This window comes from Episyrphus balteatus, chromosome 2 (genome assembly GCF_945859705.1).
Source record: "Episyrphus balteatus chromosome 2, idEpiBalt1.1, whole genome shotgun sequence".
Lineage (NCBI taxonomy): Eukaryota > Metazoa > Arthropoda > Insecta > Diptera > Syrphidae > Episyrphus > Episyrphus balteatus.
Window position 1 is genome coordinate 115,024,204 of NC_079135.1, and position 22,335 is coordinate 115,046,538.

At 31.1% G+C, this 22,335-nt stretch overlaps 1 protein-coding gene across 4 annotated transcripts in view; it reads right to left on the reverse strand.

The window, feature by feature from the left end:
- LOC129912275 (cerebellar degeneration-related protein 2-like) overlaps positions 1-22,335 on the reverse strand; it is a 122,903-nt gene that overhangs the window by 39,262 nt on the left and 61,306 nt on the right. Inside the window, exon 1 of one of the 4 annotated variants that reach the window (XM_055990470.1) lies at positions 13,833-14,045. The exons of 2 other annotated variants lie outside the window; for them this stretch is intronic. In XM_055990470.1, coding sequence (XP_055846445.1) covers positions 13,833-13,893 — 61 coding nt within the window. In that variant the 5' untranslated portion in view covers positions 13,894-14,045. Of the gene's footprint in view, positions 1-3,622; positions 4,578-13,832; positions 14,046-22,335 lie in introns of those variants that run through there. One more of the 4 variants, XM_055990467.1, reaches the window with a different exon arrangement.

The window sequence follows — 22,335 nt, forward strand, 5'->3', positions numbered from 1 at the left end:
TAAATTACTTTCTCTGAAATTCTAAAGCTTGCTTAAGACTCGTTTTCAAAAAGTTAAAGAGATTAACCTTTTGACCATAAAATTCTTGATATTTATTACTGTTTAGTTTTTCATTCCATTTAAAGTACATTATAAAATACAAGAAGTGTGAAGATCCCGGATATGCTCAAGCTATTTTCACTTTCTTTACAAATACAACAAGATGTAAGTTCATTATATTATTTTTCATCTGTTTCCATAAAATGACAAGAGCTATATGCGTGCATTTTTAAAGTCACACTAATTCTAACACATAAATTGTATGGCATTAAAAAAAGTTTGGATTTCATGAATTTTAAATAAGAAAACAAAAAATAGCTGATTTATTGATGATTTTAATTAACGTGAGTTATGAAATCATAAAATGCACAAACTTAACTCATATCATAGACTGATTGATATATGCATTTTGCTTTCACTTTCTCCTGATTTAGGAGAGTGCGACTTTTGACAACTTCTTGCCGAAAGGTATTGTTTATATATGTGAACATAAATTACCTTACCTAGTCATATTGATTACACAGGTAGATAAAGTTTAAACTTTTGTATATGGATAAACCAAACTAACCATACTAACCAGCATATCTATAGATTTCTTGTGACTCAATCATATTTCAAAGTAATTTATCATTTCTTTGGAGGATTGATAACAATCTATTGGTTTATACAAGATATCCCTAAACCCTAACATAAACTATCAATGTTGAAATAATATTAATGAATAATTGCTTTAAGGTAATAAATACGTTAAACAAAAGGCATAATCCAGTAATTATATATTATATATGTAGATATGCTGAAACATGGATGTATTTTTAATGTTTCCAATATTTTCCGAAATCGAAAGAAAACTGCAGTTATTTTTTTATTCATTTTTAAAAACTTTTCTTGTTTTTTTTTTGATTTAAATATATTTCCTTTTGTACTCCAGTATCTACTACTAAATACTTTTTTTTTATTAAATCTGATTGTATTCAAGGACATTTTTTCTATAGAAGGAAAAGAATTGAATGCAACCAGAAGTAATGTGCAGTAGATACTCAAGCATAAAGGAGCACAGCTTACTTAATTGGCGCCCAACAGCGAGCCCAGTAGTACTTAACAAGAGTTCTATGAGATTTATTTTTAATGTACAAGATTTAAAAATTACATTATAACGTATGAGTTTTTGTGAGATAAGTCACCTAGAACAAATTTTAGATGGTAAGTTGTCATAAAATGCGTCAAACGTCAGCTGATAATTGTTATTACATTTGAATTTTTCCCTCTCTCCCTCCCAAAAAAAAGTAAATTAAAAGAATATGAAGAAATACTTTAAATTCAGATGGGAAATTATTTCGAACAAAAATTCCCGCAATCTTTTAAAAACATTACTCTTTTCTGACATATTTGTTTCCATACATTTATGCTGTATTTTTCATTTTGATCTATTACTGGTCTTCATTGAAAATAATTCACCTTTGGCAACATTTATTATCTCAAAAATCATAACACAAATTAAATTGATTGATTTAAAGTAATAGCTTTGAAATTAATATTGCATGTGCAATATTAGAGCCGGTGTTGATTCCATTGAATCCATTCAGTTGCAATCGAAGCAAAACATATAGTTGAAATACATAAATGGTTGAATGAATACTCAGCACTATAAAATGTATGTAAATGTATGCACAATTAAATGCATGCATATTTAAATATTTATGTGCAAATTTAAAAAAATGTTGAAAAACTGCAGTGCTTTTATATGAAAAAAAATCTGTTACTTTTGTATTTGAACTCTCATAGGCTGAATGACAGAAACGTAAACGTATATAAAAATACCGTCTCTACCGTTTATAATGCTACAAATTTGTCATTAGGGCTAGCGAGAGTCCAAATGCAATCTGATTAATGTCCCAGTAACCATGTCAATCCTTCATAAGAATACAATGAATTCGATGCAAATTTCGTACATGTTGATTAGATTGAATTTTATATTTTCATATCAGTCCGTTAATAAAGCATTTAGGCCCAATTTATTCACTCTCCATTGTATTAAAAATCCATATTAAAAATTAGAAAACTGACAAATAACATACGAATTTTAAGATGTCCTCCTTTTAAAATGCAACTTTAAATTAAATAAAAGGGAGCGTGAATTGTTGCTTAGAGACAAAACTACGGGAGTGGGTAAAAATTCTGACTTCTGTTCTGGTTTTCAAAATTCTAATTTTTAGGCGAATATTCTGCTTTTTTCTATTCTGTCTTTCAAAATTCTGCTATTCAAAATTCAACATTAGTACTTTTCTAAGGTTTTTTGTTTAACTGTCACAAATATTTTTTTTAAATGTTATATATAATATTATTGTGTTTAATACAAAATATTAGTTTTCTTATTAAATTTTTTGAATATTCATGTTTATATTTGTAATTATTTTTTGAAAATATTCAATATAAAAAACATTTTATTTATATTTTTAAATTTATTGATTTATCGAACAAAAAACAACATACAAAAAAATGACAAAGTAAGTAAGTAATCAAATAAGCAGTATTTTGCGGGAAGATTATTTTATAGAATTCTCCTAAAAATTGGAAAATGTTAAAAACGCGTGTTTTTTGTAACATTTTCCAAACCCTTTTTTAATTTTTTGCAGAATATTCTTAAACAGAAAAAATTATGAAAAGCAGAATTTTGAAAAGCAAAATTTTGTAAAACAGAATTTTGAAGAGCAGAATTTTGAAAACAGAATTTTGACCCCGGCATAATTTTGAATCCAACCCTGAAATAACATTAGCTATTACAGAAAAGTCTTAAAATCTGGTAATGACATCTTTTTTAGAAAGAAAGTAATAGCCTGTTTTGGTTTTCATTAGACCCCAAATGAGATATTTTCGCAAATTAGGTCAGTTCGAATTTCAAATTAAGAAAAATTCCTATACGATTTTGACATTCGAAATTATCTCATTTGGGCTCTATAAGGAATAAGTACAAAGGACTCAAGAAGAAAGAGAAATTTGGTCAGAACCTTGAAAACTAAAATGTCAAAATAATCGAACGCAACGGATTTCAATTGAATTTGATTTGAGAATTAATTTTATAAAATACCATGCCATTTTTTTTTTTCAATCGATTAATTTAACTAAAGATCAAACCTCAGCAAAATTATTTCTTTATAACTTTGTATATCAATCTTATTAACTGTTTTTAATCATTAAATGACTGCACAAGCACATCTTTTAAAAAATGATTTAAATTTGAACACACCTATGCTAAAATAATGAGCCCGTACAGCGTTAAAAAAATCGAAAACAGGTGTTTTTTTTTTGTTAATAAAACCCAATTATATTATCAGTAAGTAAACTTAATTTTAAATAAATTTATGTACACATAAATGTGTGTTCATTAAAAAGAAGAAAAAAGATAACGAATCGATAAGAAGAACAAATACATAATCGTGACCAATATACAAAAATTAAAGACAAGTAAAGTAAACTCAAACATCCTAACAAGTTCACTATTTATTCGACATCACGTCGGAATATTCAAAAAAGAACATAAAACAAATAAAACACAAAAAATAAATTAAAAAATCAAACAAACCTTCTGGACCTTGAAGACACTCCAATTCGATTGTGTAATCCCAACAATCTAAACTATTCAATTTAGATAAAATATTCGGTGTTGTCGATGTATTATTATTATTATTTACACTTGTCATCAATGATGATGATGTATTTTTAATAAAATTATTTGTGTCCCAAATACGTTTGGAAGTTAATGATGAATGTTCATCTTTTATTAAATTGTTGACCCCCGATTCATGATGATGGCGACCTTCAGAGTCGCGAATACTTTTATTAATATGATTGTTTTCTTGGACAATTTTATCGCGCAAATAATATAAACATGTCAAAGGTTTGCCATCAGTGGCATCTAAATCCATTTCTTTTGTGGAATTCATGTTTTTTTTTAGAACTGTTTGACACACTTGAAAAACTTGACACTCAATGGAAAAACACAAAAACTAAACCGTTATTCTGCTCACATTTTTTTGAAATCATTCAGTGGTTTATTTTTCATTATACATTTGCATAAGAATTGAGAATTTTTTGTATAGAAAAAGAAAAATGCAAATTCTTTTGACTGTCCACTCAACCAACGAATGAACAATTTTTAAAGTCAATGCACTAAAATTGCCTTCAACGAGATTTATAAATAAAAAAAAAAAGAAAGAACAACGAGTAGATAGGTAAAAGAGGAAGATAGACCGTGGTCTAAGCGTAGTTTTTTTATCTTTATTTGCGCTTAGCAGGTAACAAACATTTCAAAAAGAACAAGAAGGCATCTTCCGATGGCCATACAAAAGCACGGCGCCGCGGATAACTTGCGTCGTTCTTGTGTTAAACAAGAAGAATCTCTGCAAGATGATAAATGAGTACGTTCAGTGCGAGAGATAAACTAGAAACACAACAAAAATATATTTATAATATCAAAGCCAGAGCTGCAGCAGGAGTACCAAAAGACCGATGTACCCAGACGCACGTCAACTGTCAGACTGTTGGTAGTCTTGCAACTGTGGGGACTATCAACCTAGGGGAACCTACAAAAAGCCGACTTAAGTTTCTTTTCTACACCTACAGTGAAATCCGAGTGTGAATAGCGAGGCATGGTGGACAAAAAAAATAATGAAAAAAATAAAGGAGGAATGAGTAGATAAAGTGTTTGAATTGAAATGGTGGAGCCAGTGGAGCACACTCTGGTGTGTCTGCGAAAGAGAAACAACACAAAACCCACGATTTTTAAGAGAAAGACTGGCTATTCGAGTCATTTTTGTAAGTTTTATTTTGAGTCTTTTTTTGTTTTTTTTTTGTATTTTTGCCGCCAAGTATTCCCTTTGGTGTGTTCAGTTGGCGCGCGTACCTACTATGCCAAGCGCAATGCAAGAGTTCATTGAAAGAATTTTCCTCCACTTAAGGTAAAGATAGTCACTTGCACTGCGAACAACACAAGACAGCAACACCTTCAGACACCTGAAGAATTGAGAAAAAGCAAGTCTTGTCAAAGATGCCTTTTTTACCTTCTTTACCATAGCAAATTGATGTTGCATTTTTGTGAAGGGTGTGGTGAAAATGCGTGCGTTGCATATTTTGTAATTTTTCTTTCCTTTTCCTATTAGAATTCTATTGCAATGTACTAAAAAAATAAAATTGGTTTACACCAACTGGATGTGTCAATCACCTTCTTTGACGATTAACTTCTGGTCTTCTTCTTCTTTGACAAATGTAAAATTACGGTTTCTTGGTGCGAAATATCAAATTTCAAAAGGTTTTACATAGATAATGAGATTTGGAATTCTTTTAAAGACTAGAAAAGAATACAAAAAAAGGCAACGAACAGAACCTGAAAACTGCATACTTTGTATGACAGTAATATAGTTGTGTAATTGGAACTGAACGCATTCATTTTTCAAAAAAATCAGTTTCTTCATTTTGAGCAATAGAATTCTAGACGAATTGTTTTATATTAGCCCTGTTCCATTAAAGGTGGAGTACTATCATCTATCAAGTTAAAAGTGCGTTCCATTGAAAATCGCTAGTATCTAAACTACTAGTAGTACTTTGTCACCTCCCAAAGAACAGGGCTATTAGCTCCATTCCTTTTAAGGTGGTAGGTAAACTATTGATGGTATGATACTATAACGCTTATATAAGAATCCAGTAAAACTGTCCCAAACACTTCTAAACAATCCTATAAAACTTCTGCGGGCAACTGACAAAAATATTCTAGAAGCGAAATAGAAATAAAAGTGGGTGGACTTTTTGGAATGTTATAGAAAACGTGTACGATAAGTCATGATAAGTAGCTTCTATTAATCCATATAGAAGCAAAATTGTTAGTTGAGTCTGAGTGAGCTACGCTTCTGCTCTTGTAAATAGAGCATAACAACTTTATTGTGCCATGTTCCTTTAGAGTTGAAGACTGCAGACTGATGAGTAGATGATCTAGTACATTTTCTACTTAACACCTCCAAACGAACGGAACTAATATTCCTGTTCAGATAAAATCTGTTCAATGACGTGAAATTAGAGACAAAAAACAGAACAGTACAGAACAGTTTGATAGATATTTTTTATTTGGCCTTCAACTTCAATAAAAAAAAATTGTAAAAATACACATTTTTTTAATCAAGTTGTAGGTTAGATAAAAACGTATTAAAAATAGCTGCGATTTTTCAAAGTTTTGGTCTGTTTAAATGTAAAAAATGGAGCTGCATCTCATTTGATGCAAGGTCCTCAACTTTTTTCCCAATTTGTACGAATAATCAAATCGGCTTGTCTTATTTGTTATCAATCACCTTGCCAGGAATGTTTAGTTCCTTTTCTTTTCCACATCTGCTTTTCCACATCTGCTTTTCCTCGTCTAGCTACTAGATATTTTACAATTACTGACTGCAAAGTACCTTGTATCGATTTTATCGAACTAGGGAAGTTATGAATTTTCAACTTTTATTTACCTAAGCTAAGCTGGTATTTCAAAATCGTCATTCAACCCATATTTATGACGGAACCCACTACCCCGTTTTGAAGAAGATAATTGATTTAGTCTCATTTCCTGCAAGAGAGTTATTTCCATTCCATTAACAAAATAAATACACAACAACTATAACAAGATCTTTTATTTATACAGTTTTCTCATTTATATTTTTTCTAGGCAAAAGTCGAAAGTTTGCAATTTACAAAATAAGAGGTTATGTTGCATCCATCGCACAGAATGGCTGAACTCTGACTTTGTGAGAAAAGACAGTCATCTCTGAAAGTTAATGCGCTTTTCATTTTGTTGTGCTTATGCGCGCTGCTTAGCTTATTTATACTCTATAGAGGATGCACAACATTTCTTGAAGTCTTGCTTTTCTAAGTTAATAATTGGTACACTGAAGAATGCTGGCGCAGCACTAGCACTCTTTGGCACAGCACACACAACAACTATTCAACTCTCGGGCGCAGTTTTGTATATAAAAATGTATGATTTTTTGCTCGTTTTATATGTATATCTATCTACTCTCTATGACTATGATTTGGCCTTCTTTGACCGAGAGGTAAAATCTATTCATTTCTATCTCTAAAGATTAAAGTTAGATGATTACAATTCACGTGGTATGGTCAAGAGAGTCATAATTGCCGCGCACAACTCATAATTGCCAATAGAGAAGAATAAACTTAAAAAAAAAAAAAACGACACATAAAAAATATGAAAGGAAGGTGAAGATGACGTTTAATTGGATTCTTTTATGGAAAAATACAAGATGAATTGCCTTTTTTGGTTTTGCAAAAGAGAATCCTGCCAGTGAAGAATGACCTTAAAGTTTTGATTAAAGTTTTTTACTTTGAGGAAATCTTGTGGTCTTGAAAAGGTGTTTTCTTGTATGTTGATTGTAACCAACAAATCATTAGAAGCAATGAATAGCTACAAAATGACAAATGGTATTAATTAATTATGTTACACCTATTTCCGCTTTATTAAAGAAAGATGCTTCTTGAATTGTTAGATACACCTAATAACAAAGAGAAAATTCTATAGAAACATGTACATATAAAGCTTCTTTAACAACTGTTCAACAGGTTAATTGAGTTGTTAAAAGATTTTTTGATGTTAGTAATCAGACAGTGTGATGCTATTAATTCAGTTATATCACTGAAACCAACGGTCAGTTTAAAAACCGCTAGTGTCATTTTATTCTAAATTCTATGCCAAATTTATAAAAAAAGTTTAAAAAAGTTTTTTTTACAAGAATAGGTAGAAATCTAGTACTACCAACTGCAAATCCTATCTACTCGTGTAGACGGTTATGTGTTAATTGTAGTACTAGGTCTAATATCGGCCACTCATGATCAGTCTACCACTTTCGAAGGAACATGGCTAATAGTAGATGATCTAGTACATTTACTTCTATAGATATGCTCATGCTCTTCTTACGGAGTAAGTAGAAATTGCATTGATTTTAGCCCCGCTCCATCGAAGGTGTTTACTCATGAGTAGATCTAATACTACAATTAACTCATGATCTTCTACTCGAGGAAATTGGAATGTGAAGTTGTTGTACTAGATTTCTACTCTGGAGTGAACTACCACCTGCAATAGAACAGGGCTAAATAATTGACTTTTCATCTTTCAAAGATTCGTGGAACTCAAAGTTACATATCTTGCCAATTTTTAATGATCTGAAAATGTGACTTATCGAAGAAAATTTGACCTTCAATTAAATAAAATCAATAAGTCTTAAACTTTAATGCCCCCAACTCTACTGTGGTACCAAGCAGTATAAATTTAAAATATTTCACTCCCCAAAGTTCCATATTTGGAACTTTCAACACTTTTTTTTTTTAAGCCAATGAACTTCTTATATACTCAACTCACTCCTACAATTCACCTTTCGAAGCCACAAAGGTATAATATCCTCTTTTCTCATGGTTTCACTTTTTACAAGGGAGAGACTATGGAGTTCAACATCAGCATTGCCATTCCTCCTCTCCAATTAATCCACTTAAAACCTCCGCACTTGCCGTCTTCCTCCTCCCTCCTAGTCCAAAACCTGTCGCCACAACAGTTAAAAACTAAATACGATTATCTTATAACTTTATATATCCCATTGAAACGTTAATCCAATAGAAGTCAGGTTAAGTGCAAAAGTTCAGAGCGATTTTATGTGCAGTTGGTGGTGCAAAAACAAACTCCCCATAATACCCACCATTTCCAACTACTGCCTACATACCATACTACTCTGCACCCGCACTCCCACCCGCAACTCTCATCGTCCATGATGTATCAACCGAAAAACTCTCTATCGTGTTCCCAACTTGTCTGACATCTGAACCGGCAGACTAAATTTGGCAGTAAGTGCAGCCACCGATAGCAAATTATGTCAGTTCCCGCGTGCATTGATTCGAAATCCGGATAACATTGTTTTTATTCGTGGGCCCACTTATAAGCAAGTTGGTTTCGTTCGATTTGGCTGCAATAAAATTGCATGCATATTGAATTTTACCAAATAACAAAAATCGCGGCGATCTTAGAGAGAACCCATCCACCAATTGATTGACCAAGGCGGAGGAGACTCATAAATTCACCGCGCACTATTGCACAATTTGGAGCACGTTGTTGGAACGTTTTGAAATATTGAATTTGTGTGCTGTGTGCACATAATGGCGTGGGAATAAGTATAAAGTTGATGCAAGAAAACCGCTTGTCTTTTGTAACTCTTTATTGTAACTTTGTTGACAGCTGCTGTGTGCAAGATATCATGGTGGAGATGAGATTGAAAATGGTGAACGAATTTGCATGGTGATGATTACGGTTTTTTCTGAATGGAATACAAAAAGGCTGCATCAAGTGACAGAACGTCGGTCGTACCTACATAACACCTGAAATCAAATGCACCATAGAAGTTTTCTATTGCCTGTTTTTGTAGTAGAATAATATACAAAGAGGAATATGAACAAGAGTAGGTATCTACTACCAGGTAATTTAATTCACCTTGACCAAATGTCATACAAGATGACAGCTTTGTAATTTTTGTTGTCTTTTCTCTCTTTCTCTTTTGTTCATTGTTGAAAGTTTGAATGCATACGGTTATGTCTTAACAAATGCACATAATTGTCTGTGCAATTCTATTTTGAGGTCATTGCGGGCGTTTTTTCAATGATTCCAAGGAAATGCATATACAATAAGAAAAAAAAAGAGATATTAGAAAGAAACAAATAAAAATGCCAAGCATTCTATGGTTACATTCTTCCGGCTCAACTGTCATTGTTGTTTGCCTTTTATAATGTGCAACTTTCAAGTTATAGCGGGAAAAAATCACTCACTATGAGACATAAAAAACTGCGTTGGCACGCATAAATGTCATTCCACCCTTTGTCGCTATCAAACATCAAAATGAAATTTTGCACTAGCCAACTCCTGTGTCTGTCGTGGTGAAAAAAAAAATGAAACAATGGAGTTTCCTCTGTAAGTTGAGTATTAAATGACATGTCAGGTCTGGCTTGCTAATTAAAATCAAGTCAAGAAAATCACGAATTCAAATGAATATGTGGAAACGTTTCAAATAAAAAAATATGTAAAATGTGCGAATCTGAGAGTTAAGTCCTCGTGCAAAACACAATTCTCATTAGTTAGGTAAATCTACTACATGCATTCATTTGTTTGACCAAAGTTAATGACAGACAAAGAGAAAATCAAGTGTCAAAAGACAATTCACTTTAGTTCGTCTTCAAGATACAAAAAAAAAAAAATATTAATGGAGTATGACATTAGATGTGATTATATGCTAAATACGAAAGACATGCATCGTTAGATATGATGTACAAAGTCTTACAAGGCAGCTAGCTGTCATAAAACGAAGTGGGTGCATTATTTTCAACCAGTTCCGTGTGCAAAAAAAAACTCAATTGACAGAAGAGCGCGCCTCGCGCAATTGCCTACATCATCATCATCATGATCATGAACTGTCATTTCTTTAATGCTCCTGCGCTCCCCCTCACTCGTACATAACATTAAGAAATTATATCTTAAAGTATAGTTAGATGGGGGTCGGTATACCTGCTTTTTAAGATGTTCACACCATCATCAAATTCATCGAGGAGCGAAGAAGAAATTCACTTTTATTTGGACATTTTTATTTTATTTTTCTTCAATTTGGTGTGCAAAAATATTGCAAGATTATGCAACAATTGGAGATATTTCGTCAAAGTTGTTATAATGATTTCCGGTTTTTGGTTTTTATGAGACTAGCAAAGGAAATGACTCGTCTAAAGAAAACGTACACTCTTGGTAATTTGCTGAAATTACATGAAATGATTCACAATGTTAATGTTTGAATGTGAGGTTATAAAGGGATCATAGGATTAACCAGTTCAGAAGGGATCGATCTTCGTTAACTTTGACTTTTAATGTCCGTAGGAGAAAAAAAGAGCGACTTTAAGGAAATAGGAAATAAAATACCATTTTGTAAAGAAAATAATAATGAGTAAATTAATTAATAACTTTGCTGAAACTCACAGATCCAAAGGTTAAGAAATAAAAATTTTGTAATCAATGTTTTTATCAATTAGTTTACTTAAAATACCTAGGGAAAAGTATTTCATTGATTTGTTTTGGTAAAGAAATGTCATAAAATGCCTATATTTGCTGTCAATTAAATGACTTAATGTCAGTTTTCATAAAGTGAAAATCTTGGGTTTTATTGAAAATGGTTAACTACCCATGAGTAGATGATCTAGTACATTTACTAATTCAATGCCATTGACTTGCAATTCAATTTCGCATCTTTGAAGTTACAATTTGTCATTTAATTCATTTACTGATTTAGAAATTTATTTATGAGTTTTTCAAATTTTGACTTCCTCCAATTTGTGTTAAGTAGCGAATGAGATGTTCCATAAATTAAGAGCCGAAATTAAAAAGTGAAACGTCAATAGAGAGTGTCTTAAGGAAACAAAAAAATACTACTTCCAAGCTGTGTTGCCAATAGTGCAGATTTATCTGCATTTTGCAGATTTTCAACTCATTTCCAGACTTTTGAGAACCATAAATCTGCAGTGCAGATTTAATCTGCAACTGAAACTTAACGTTTCAATAACAAAAATAGATTTCATTTCAAAAAATCCAGTAAAATGGTATAATTATTTAACTTTAGTTTTCAAATCAGCTGGAATTTTTTCATAACGTTCTATATTTTTCCTTCTTGACTTCTTGATTTCATTTTCTAAAATTAAAATTGTAACAAAACCCAGTATGATTTTGATTTTATAGAGGAAAAAGCCTAACGATATAATTATTTATAAACACTTCCAGAGTTCCAGGGAAGAAGCTATTTATTGATACAAATTTAAAAATTTCAGCGAGAAAAATTATTCTCGACATTAATTTTAGCTGACAATTGTTCGCAATTTTTTTCAAATAGTGTCTCCCAAATTTTAAGAAATCCGCATTGCAGATTTTTTTTCATTGTTTCTGCAGATTTTTCAAAATATTTTAATGGCAACACTGCTTCCAAGGCACATCATACGGAATGGGGTAGTACTGTACTGACATAAACCAAAAGTCGCAGGGCCTATGACATTTTACCTTTGAAAATTTGTCTTAAAATACATAATTTGAGGAGCATCTACACTTTTGTTTCTAGAATTAGAAAAGAAACTTCTCCTCTTCAAAGAACCCAAAAACAAAACTTAGTGAAATCTATTTAAAGATGGTACTAAAATCCATTTTCAATGAATCTATCCAACAAGAACGCGACTAATAGTGTCATGGACAAATGGTACCTAAATGAGTTTGACGGAGTTGTAAAATAAATCAGTTGTCATATTAATCCCATAAAAAGGCAGATAGATGATCCATGCTGTAGAAATAATTTGTCAAGTAAAACTCTTCATTAAAGTGAAAAGAGCTCGAAGAACAATATTGTACCTACATGGTACATTTGTGTCACATAAAATGGCTAACCCATAGAATTCGTCGCGTGCGTTACGTCGAAGTTTTCAACTGACAGTCCGACGAGAAAGTAGCTCAACTTTCACTAAAGCAGATCCATTGACATCAGTTAAAAATAGATCAGTTCGATTTTCGTTTTCTGAGTGCAAACCAGGGGTCGAATTACGGCACACGATTACGATCATACGTTAACGTTTTAACTATTTCTGTCTCTATTTAATTAGTAGAAAAAGATAGGGATACATAGCGACCATACGTTAACGAAAGTATGCCGTAATTCGATTCCAGGAATTCCAGGACTACAAACATAGTACTACATTTAAAAAATATTCTTCTGCCCGAGTAGAAAGGTATGTGTAGCTGTTGTGCTAGATTTCTACTTATGAGTAGTCTAGCACTTCCAAAGGAATGCGGCCAATTTAGTCCAAGAAATGTCATAGAAAAACATAATTTTGACATACTTAGAGCCGATTTTTCTATCTTCTAATAAACAGTCAGTTAACTGTTCCACGAATAAAGTTATTAGGCTCATAAACAATCAGATAACAAAAAAAATGTCAAATTCAAAAATATTCAAAACTAGACGTCATTTTTATTCATATTTTTTTTTTTTTTCTTGTGTTCCCTTGTATTTTTTAAACGTGTTGGTCCTCAAATTTGTGAAAAAATAACATCTTTATAATTTATAATACCAAAGAAATCCATTTTATCAATATTTTCTTCAAAACAGCATTGAGAACTGGCACAATATTTTTGTTCAGATTATTCCTTAGAATAAATTTTATTTGTCTCTCAAAGGAGCAGATAGCTTTATTCCTCTATTAAATGTTTTATTAAAGGAATAAGTTGTATCCGACTGTTGAACAATTGATTGTTTCCCTATCTGGGGAATAAGTACTAACTGACTGTTTAACTGACTATTGAAAAATTGGCCCTTAAAAAGTTATATAAACAATTGATCACACGGTCACACATCAATTCAGACTTAGATAAAAAAAAAAAAATTGTGAGCGAACGCAAACTTTTTGACAGATCATTTACAACAGAAAAATAAGAATAGCCCTGTTGCATTGGAGGTGGTAGTTTACTCATGAGTGGATCTAGTACTACAAATAACACACGATCTTTTACTCGAGGAGATACAAAAGTGTAGTTGTTGTAGTAGATTTCTACTCACGAGTAAACTACCACCTCCAATAGAACAGGGCTAATAATTGATTTCAAAAGTATTATTGAGCTACAAGAAAACACCTATTAAAAAATTCAAGATAAATGAGTAAAAAATCTCATTAAAAAATAAATAAAATACTTCACAACTTACCATCTAACATGTACTTGGAAAGATCATCTTCAGCTTTCTTTTCTTCCTCGAACACACTCATTATTCCCAGATTTTTCTGTGAATTTCAGTGATATTTTAAGTTGTCTTTTTTATAATTCCTTAATCCTATATAGGATATTTTTGTTTATATTTTAAATTATTTCACAATGTTTTTAATTTTGATTTATATTAGGTTTATCTATTTCAAATAATTAAACATATTATACAGATTTATTTCATGGTTGACTTTATTTTTTGAATTTTATATTAATTTGATTTATTTATGTAATTATTTTCTTAGTTTGAAGCAAATTATTTAAAGTAGGTACCTATAAATTCTATAAACGAAAATAAATATAATTACTTTAACTGACTAATAATTCCATACTACATTTTAAACTTTGATAAACTTTCAGTATATGAATAATTTACAGCTCAAAACTGTCAGATTGGCCATGATTGGAAAAGATAAAACCTGTCACCTTTCATCTTCATTAGCAATGATCTTAACCCTCGTTTTCATACCATTTTCACCCCTTTTAACAATGACATAACTTCTAGTGTCATAAAATTATCAATTTTAAAACAACTCTACTACATTAATGGTAAAAACAAGGCAGATTAAATATTTTTAATGACTAATACGTCATTACTCTACGATTTACCTCTGGCAGACTTAATAATAATGTTTGTTATAAACCGATTATAATTACATTAATTTTAATGTTCACATTTTTATTTTAGTAAAGTGTTTACATTGCCTTGTTTTTATCTTTTCCGGTATCACTTAGCTAGCACACTTGTCGATAAACGGAAACAAAAAAATAAAACGTCAACAAATGACAGTTTAAAGACCGTCTAACATTTTTGTTTAAGTTAAATCGATATATCCACATGAAAGTAACAATTATTTTTATTACGATAAAATCTTTGTGTTTTTGTGTGATGTGTGGCATTAAACACAAAATGCATTTTATAGATATTAACACAAGAGATAATTCATTAGTTTGTTATACAAAGAAATAAAAATCTCGAACATAAAGTTTTCAATAACTTCAATTTAATGTACCTACTCGTTAGATGTTAGATTTTCTGTTGGGAATATTATTTTTGTTATCACTTTAGACATGACACAGCACTAAACAACTAAGTGACGTGTTAAAATTTTCTTCTGAATTATCACTTGTTCACAGAAATTAGAAAATATTTGCATACAATGTAAGGAACAAGAAAATTAATACACGATCTACTACAACATCAGGTGGCCTTAAGGGGAATTAGCATTTCTAATTGATAGTTAAAGATTTATTTATAATTATGCAAATATAGTTGGTCTGGTCCCACATACGCCTTTTATCAAACAAAACTACTATCAGTTTTTATTTATTGAGATTAAACAATGTGTGTCGAACGCGCGTTTAACAAAAGAGACTGCGATGTGTTGGGACTAATGTTTTGATTGAATTTGGGAAAAAAGAAGATACCTACACTGAAAAAAAAATTACTTTTTATGGTTGGAATTCTTAAGCTACATTAAAATTTGGTATTTTGTGAAAATATTGTGAGGTGATTTTGAGATATTCTTGTGTGGAAAATTCATTTTGTGGATGCATAGTATTAAAAAAAAAGCTTTAGGCCACGAAATGCCAAAAAAATTTTTGCAACCGGTTTTACTATTAAATAGTCAATTTTAACTATTAAAATAGTTAATTGCTACAATAAACGACTATTTAAAATAGTTATCCCGATTTTAACTATTTTTTCTCTGAGTGTATAGAGATCAAGCTTGCTGAAGAGACTTGTTGGCTGAGGCAGAGATACACCCTATATTGGGAGCACCATTAATGGTTTTTCTTTCATTTAGGAAGAAGTATACAGCAAGCTTAAAAAGACACCCTACCACCTATCTAGAGTGTTTTATTTATCAAGAGAAATAAGAACAATTTAATTCATACAAAACTTCAACAACGTTTTTTTTTCCATTTTAGTTTGGGCAAACATGGAGCTATTAAATTACACATGATAAAAATTTATTGAAATGAAGAAAGTACATAATTTTATAGACTTAAAAAAAATGGCGCCCAACGTGGGACTTTTAACAGATAAATTAAAAATGTCAATATAATAGTGGATGTACATTGGTCTGCATTAGATAAATGTGCCCAATAAAACGCAGCAAACATCAAATTCCAAACTTTTAATCGAACTTTGTTCCCAAATCCCCCCAAAAAATTGATAAACAGACCTTTTATCTATTTCCTGTAACAAATTTCATAATTAAAATGAAAAGCTCATAAAATTTAAACACTTCAAGCTGTTGAAATCGAAATCTTATCATAAATATCCATATTGTATCAGACCTACTACCTTTTACCTACTGGTTTAAGTGCATTATCAAGAGAACCTCCAAGAATAAAGTCCAAAATTTATATCTTGAGATAAATTTTATAACTGTAAAATAAATTATGATAACCTCTCTAAAAAAACATTCGAAACTGTCTAAATTAATACTTTTGAGTGTCTGATATCGTTAAATTTATTATCTTTTGCCAAATTAATAGGACATATCCGAAAATCGTTAAATCTAGTTAAAAATTTTAAAGAAGGCTCGAAATAGATAGATACCACCCTAACTACATTTTGTTAAAGATCACATTTCTTAAATATCTTTTGTGGTATATTGGTAAACACAAACAGTCTTTTTTATTTCATGAATGTTAATATTACAAAAAATACCATGAGAAGTTAAAGAAAAAAGATGCCAACATCAACAAAAAACTTGCTACACTACATTAACAAGAAAATATGCAAAATATAAAGTTTCGTCTTTCGTTCGTATCTTGTTTTTATTTTCAGCCATGACAAAGTCAATTTAGCATTCCGTTTGTTTTGTATTTCTCTTCTCTCCAAAATTTGCATTCCAGACACAAAAGTGCAAAAACAAAATAAACCGTGAACAGATTTAAATTGAAGACTCGTTTCAACCAAATACAAAAAAAAAAAAGGTTGAAAGAAAAGTATCTAACAATACAAAAAATATTTTCAATTTTCTCTTCTATATTGCCCCAACATCGAAATCCACCTACCTTTTCGTTTCAAAGCCTGCAATAATTCAAAATAAGAAAAAAAAAAAAAAAAACTAACTTCAATTTCAAAGTGTATTTGGCTGCACACACAATCGCAACACACTACAACGATGAGAGATGGCCAAGAAAGTTAATGAATCACTTTTTTTTTCAGATTTATATATGCCATGCCCCCATTCGCTTTTTTTTTCTGCTCAAAATTTATATTTGATTGCTTCGTTCTCAACGAATGCCTATACTACAATCTTATATGTATATTTTAATATTAAATAGCTATGGAAAAGTTGTTGGTATAAGTATTAAGTTGGCCTTGGATAATTCGCCAATGGACCTTGACTTGTGAGAGCAAACTTTAAAATTGCGCTGCGCTATCACTATCAGCTAACATACACATGGCACCATAACACAGCTGACAGTAGTAGCAAGTAGCAGCAGCATTTTGTGCCTCACAATTTTGCTTTTTTTTAATAACTGGAATTGGCACACGCACTTCACTTACTTCATGTACATATACTTAATGACAGGTTTAAACTGTCATTTATTTGCTTTTTTTTTGACACTAATGACAGGTTCTAAACTACTAAACTTCAAACTAATTTTCTTATATTTTTGTAATTAATGGTTTTACACTTGAACGAGCGAAATTTACATTGATTTAAAAGGCTTGTGGTGTTAACTTCAAAAAAAACCCGACGTCCGCTAAAACAAGATAAATGAATTAGTTAGCCCGTTCCGGCAACACTTCCAGGTACTTCTGGTCTAAGTTATAATTTCAAACACCTTGAAGCACCATCTGTACGTTAAGGGTAGCATATACTTTCTTTATCTCTCTCTCGTTTTCTCTCGCTCTCTTTTGCTTAATCGCGTCTTAAATGCATCACAAGATTAGCAGACCGGTAAGCGATGTATAAACGGACAGAATTACAGTAAAACTATCACTTTTGCATTATAATTGTCACACACGCGCGAAAGATGGTGTTTATAAGATACAAAAATCCCTACTTGCTGGTTATTATAGTTAATGTCGACTGTCAACGGTAGGTGAGAAGTTCTGTTTTACACTATACGTTGACGACGTCGCCACTGCGATATCTTGCCTTGTCAACCAACCTCTATCTACTTCATGAATGTTTTCGTCTCATATTAAATGACTAACAAAGGCACGGACAATGGAAAAAAATTAATTATAAATTAAACGTCTCTCTGAGGTCTGAAAGCTTTTGTGACATACAAAAACCATTCACATACGACACATAGCTTTAAATCGATGACGTTTAAGAGGTACTGTCATTTCCATGTCAGACAAACATACCTTAATTATATGACAAAAGCATTTAAAAAGTGTTTAGGTACCTGTTGGGCAGATTAAGCACTAAAAATCAAAATCGAACTATAAAGTTGTTATAGGAGCTGTTATAGGATGACTGAAAATGAAATAAACAATATGTCATGTCATCGACTTGTGTTTGATATGACAGTAGAGATATATGTTACACACGTATTAATGTCATTGCCAAAAAAAAGTGTGTAAACCAGTCATACAAAGACGAAAAAACACACATACCTACTCTTCTAACCAACACAGAGGGAGGAAGAGAACTTCAATGAGAAGCCGGAAATAAATTGGTATAATGACAACAACTTGGTTAAATAGCGGTTATTAGTAATATTATTTTGCTACTTGATAGTATCAATAAGGCAATGTGTTGTATTATTATTATTTTTTATTTATGTTTAAACCGTTTTGAACATTAGACTTTGACAGCTATACAACTTTGATATTTGTGTAGGTTTTGTTTTTTTATTTGCTAATTAAAGGCACGTTTTGATGTATCGTGTATTTTGGTTTTGTTTTAAGTTTATCACGTCATGGTTTATATTCGATGACAAGCTTTAAGAGCTTCGGAAGTTTAAAGCTTATACTTTAATTTGCATGGATATGTGAAGATTTTTAATTAATACTCATGTTTTTATTCAGTATAATTGTTTCTTGATGTTGTAGTTGTTTTTTTAATTAGTTTATTTGTTGATATCAATTCCTATACACTGGCTTGTCATATTGGTTATTGGTTGGTTTGGTTCATGTAAACAATTGTGTTAGACTATAAAGAAAACACAAATGTTTTGATGTACTTTTTTTGTTGATGCATTTTAAGTGTTTGCGTTTTTATATAGCCTTGTACTAAATTGAACATCTGATGCAAATTAATTTTGCCATTAAAAGAAAATTATAACACCAAGAAAGTGAGATCTGCTAATTTCCTCATTATTACATTTTTATGAGATTGTTTTTTTTTTTTTTAAATTCAAATTTTAATGTTATGTTATACTGAAATAGTAGTTTTCATATATTTGCCTTGATCTTGTAAAGGTTGCAAAGTACCTTACCTACAAGTGGGTTTTATTGGAACGCACGTTTCAAGGAAATCAAATAAACTCACATTTAATGGCCGAGGAGGGTTGCCAATTGCCATTTCCTGAGCTAATTTGAAAAAAAATAAATAGTCCAATTTCAGATAAATAGCCCAATCTGGCAAGCCTGGTCAGAGCATATTTTGAAGATGGTAGTACTTTATCCTATTGACTTTTCGAAATAAGCCCCTTGAAAAGGGAAATGATAAAACCTCTTTTGGGTGCCGGGTCACAGAGATATTTTGCGAAGCAGATGAACTTGCCAGAAATGGAACTCTAATACCAATGTTACCCAACAAGGCAAGTATCGGTATACCAATCGCAACGTGCAAACTCATGCTGCAGCAAGAAGCTATAGAGGCAACAAACACAAGATGGTCAAACATTATAACATACCAAACGACCAAGCAGATCTGGCCTAGGCTAGATCCAAAACGTTCAAAAAATGTATTGTCTCTAAGCAGATTGCCTATCAGCTCTGTAATAGGTGTCCTAACAGGACACTGCCTCAAAGGTAGACACGCCATAAGACTTGGCGTAGTCTCTAACGACTTCTGTAGAAGTTGTCTTGATGAGGAAGAAGAAGAACCAATCCAACATCTTTTCTGCTCATGTCCAGTAGACGTAAAAAATACTTCCTAGAAGATAGAAGTGAACTAATTAATACTGACATCTTCAACCTTCACCGCTTCATCAAAAGCTCCAACTGGTTTAATTAGTGAGGAATTTCCTTGCGAATTCATGGTATCACAACGGATCAATAAGTGGGCTAAGTCTGAGAGCCAACTAAGCCTGAGAGCCAACAAGTCGGCGTACCTTTAACCAAATTTTGAGATAAAAGCCTCCTAGTATCGAAATTAAAAATAAGACAGGTTTGCTGGTATAGTTACTAGGTGTTGAAAACGCAATTTTTCCAATCTGTGTAGGAAGGACATAACTAAATGTATTTGAAGAAACCAAACCTGATTAACTGGCCAACAGAACTTATGATATAATCTGTAATCTCTATTAATCATCAATTTTTAAAATTCAGACAATTGCAGCACTTTTTCCAATATCCAATCTTAAGCGGTCCATAATGAAAAAAAAAATTTTTAACATCATACATTTTGGCTGAAAAAGTGTTTTCAGAGTTTTTAGCATTTAAGTAGGGTTGTAGAGTACTTGTTCGTATTTAAAGACCCGACATTTTTCACATAAGACAGATTGTCAGCTGTCAGCTTAAGTTTGTTGTACAATTTTTGTTTTGTTTTTTTTTTTAAAGGGTTTCCATTTTTAACCAACCTTTCTTACCTTATTTTATAAATATTTTAACATTTGTTCTATACTTGATCAAACTACAAAGATATGACAAAATAAGTTATAGGTATGGACCAAAATACTATTTAGTGCTAAAAAGTTGTCCCTTTGGACAGTGAATTTTGAAACAAAAATATGGGCATTTTTATCAATATACTTTCATATATTTTAGTTGACATAGAATGGTTATACCTTATTTAATAACATTTGCTCCGATATATTAGGAATGATATTTCTATATTTTTGACAGTTTAAACACAAAGTGATCAAAACCAAACAACTGCGTTACTTTACTGCAAATTTCAGTTTTATTTGTAAAAGCATGTTATTAAACTCTCTGATACTCCTATTTGAAACTATAGGAACAAAAAAGTCTCCTATGAAGTTAAATACCACTGCGTTACCAAGATAAACCACAATGTTACCGTGATTTGTAAACAATTCGATCCAAATTTGAATTTCAAACTTGTAAAAGTAAATAATGTTAATTTTATAACTCAATATAGTTAATAGTTTTTCAACTAATTTGTACTTTTTCTTCAAGAAAAATGAAATTCAAAAAAATGGTCATTTTTTTTGGCACTAAATAATATTTTGGCCCATATGACATTTTGCTTTTGTTGCCACATGAAAATTTCACCTACCTACATTCAAAACTATAGAATCTAGACGGTATAGCGTATAGGTAAGGCAGTTGATGGATGTCAGGAAAGAAACTACCAGAAACATTTGGAAGAACTATTTTGAATGCTCTGTTTAAAAAAAAATTGCTTTTTAAACACTAAAAGCTTAAAACATTAAGTATTGTATTTGTGGCAGGTAGTTTGAGGCAAATCGATTATATATGGAGCACGCTTCTGTCACATTGTTTGGAAGAAGAGTCGCTAAAATATCACATTTTGTTATACAAAAAAGAGCATTTTTTAAGGGGGGAGAATTGGTCCATTACCAAATTTACCTATGCATTGATAAAAAAAAAAGAATTCGGTTTTTCACCAATGAAAAAATTTCATCAATTGTTTGTATGTACCCACTCTTTTTTTTTAATTTTTTAACTTAAAGCAATATGTTGTATTTTGAATCTTTTGCATACTAAATAAGTTTTAAACTTTTTAATAATTTTGTTTGTATTCTAAAACCTCACTTGTTTACACGCAAAAACAGGGTTCACACTTTACACATTGAATTTTCTTTAACTTTGACCAAACCCACATGCCACGTACCACACAGACTTTTGTTTTAAATCACACACCACGATTCGTTTTTTTTAAAGCTCAACTCCCTAAGGTATAAATGAAAATGAAAAATATTTTCGGCAAACTGCCAAAAACCTATCAAAACTATGACGCATTGCTTAAGGGTAACTTGTACCGACATATACCAATTTCAACCCTTACTCAACAAAAAAAAAAAAAAACATACATTTTATAGCTTATCCCAACCCTTTGTGGTAAAAGTTGAAATTTTAACGAAAAATATTTAACTCTTCAATTATTGCATTATTATATTATATTATAAAAAGTAAATAAAACCAAAACTAAGTTTACATGTGCTATAATTAAAAAACGACTAAATCGATTTAACACTAACTGCATTTGTATGCTAGTAAAAAAAAATGGATAATCATAATTTGCTTCATACCCAACCACAATTTAAAAGATTTCTTCGCACTTTTTCACATAATAATTAAAAATATATTATGAAGA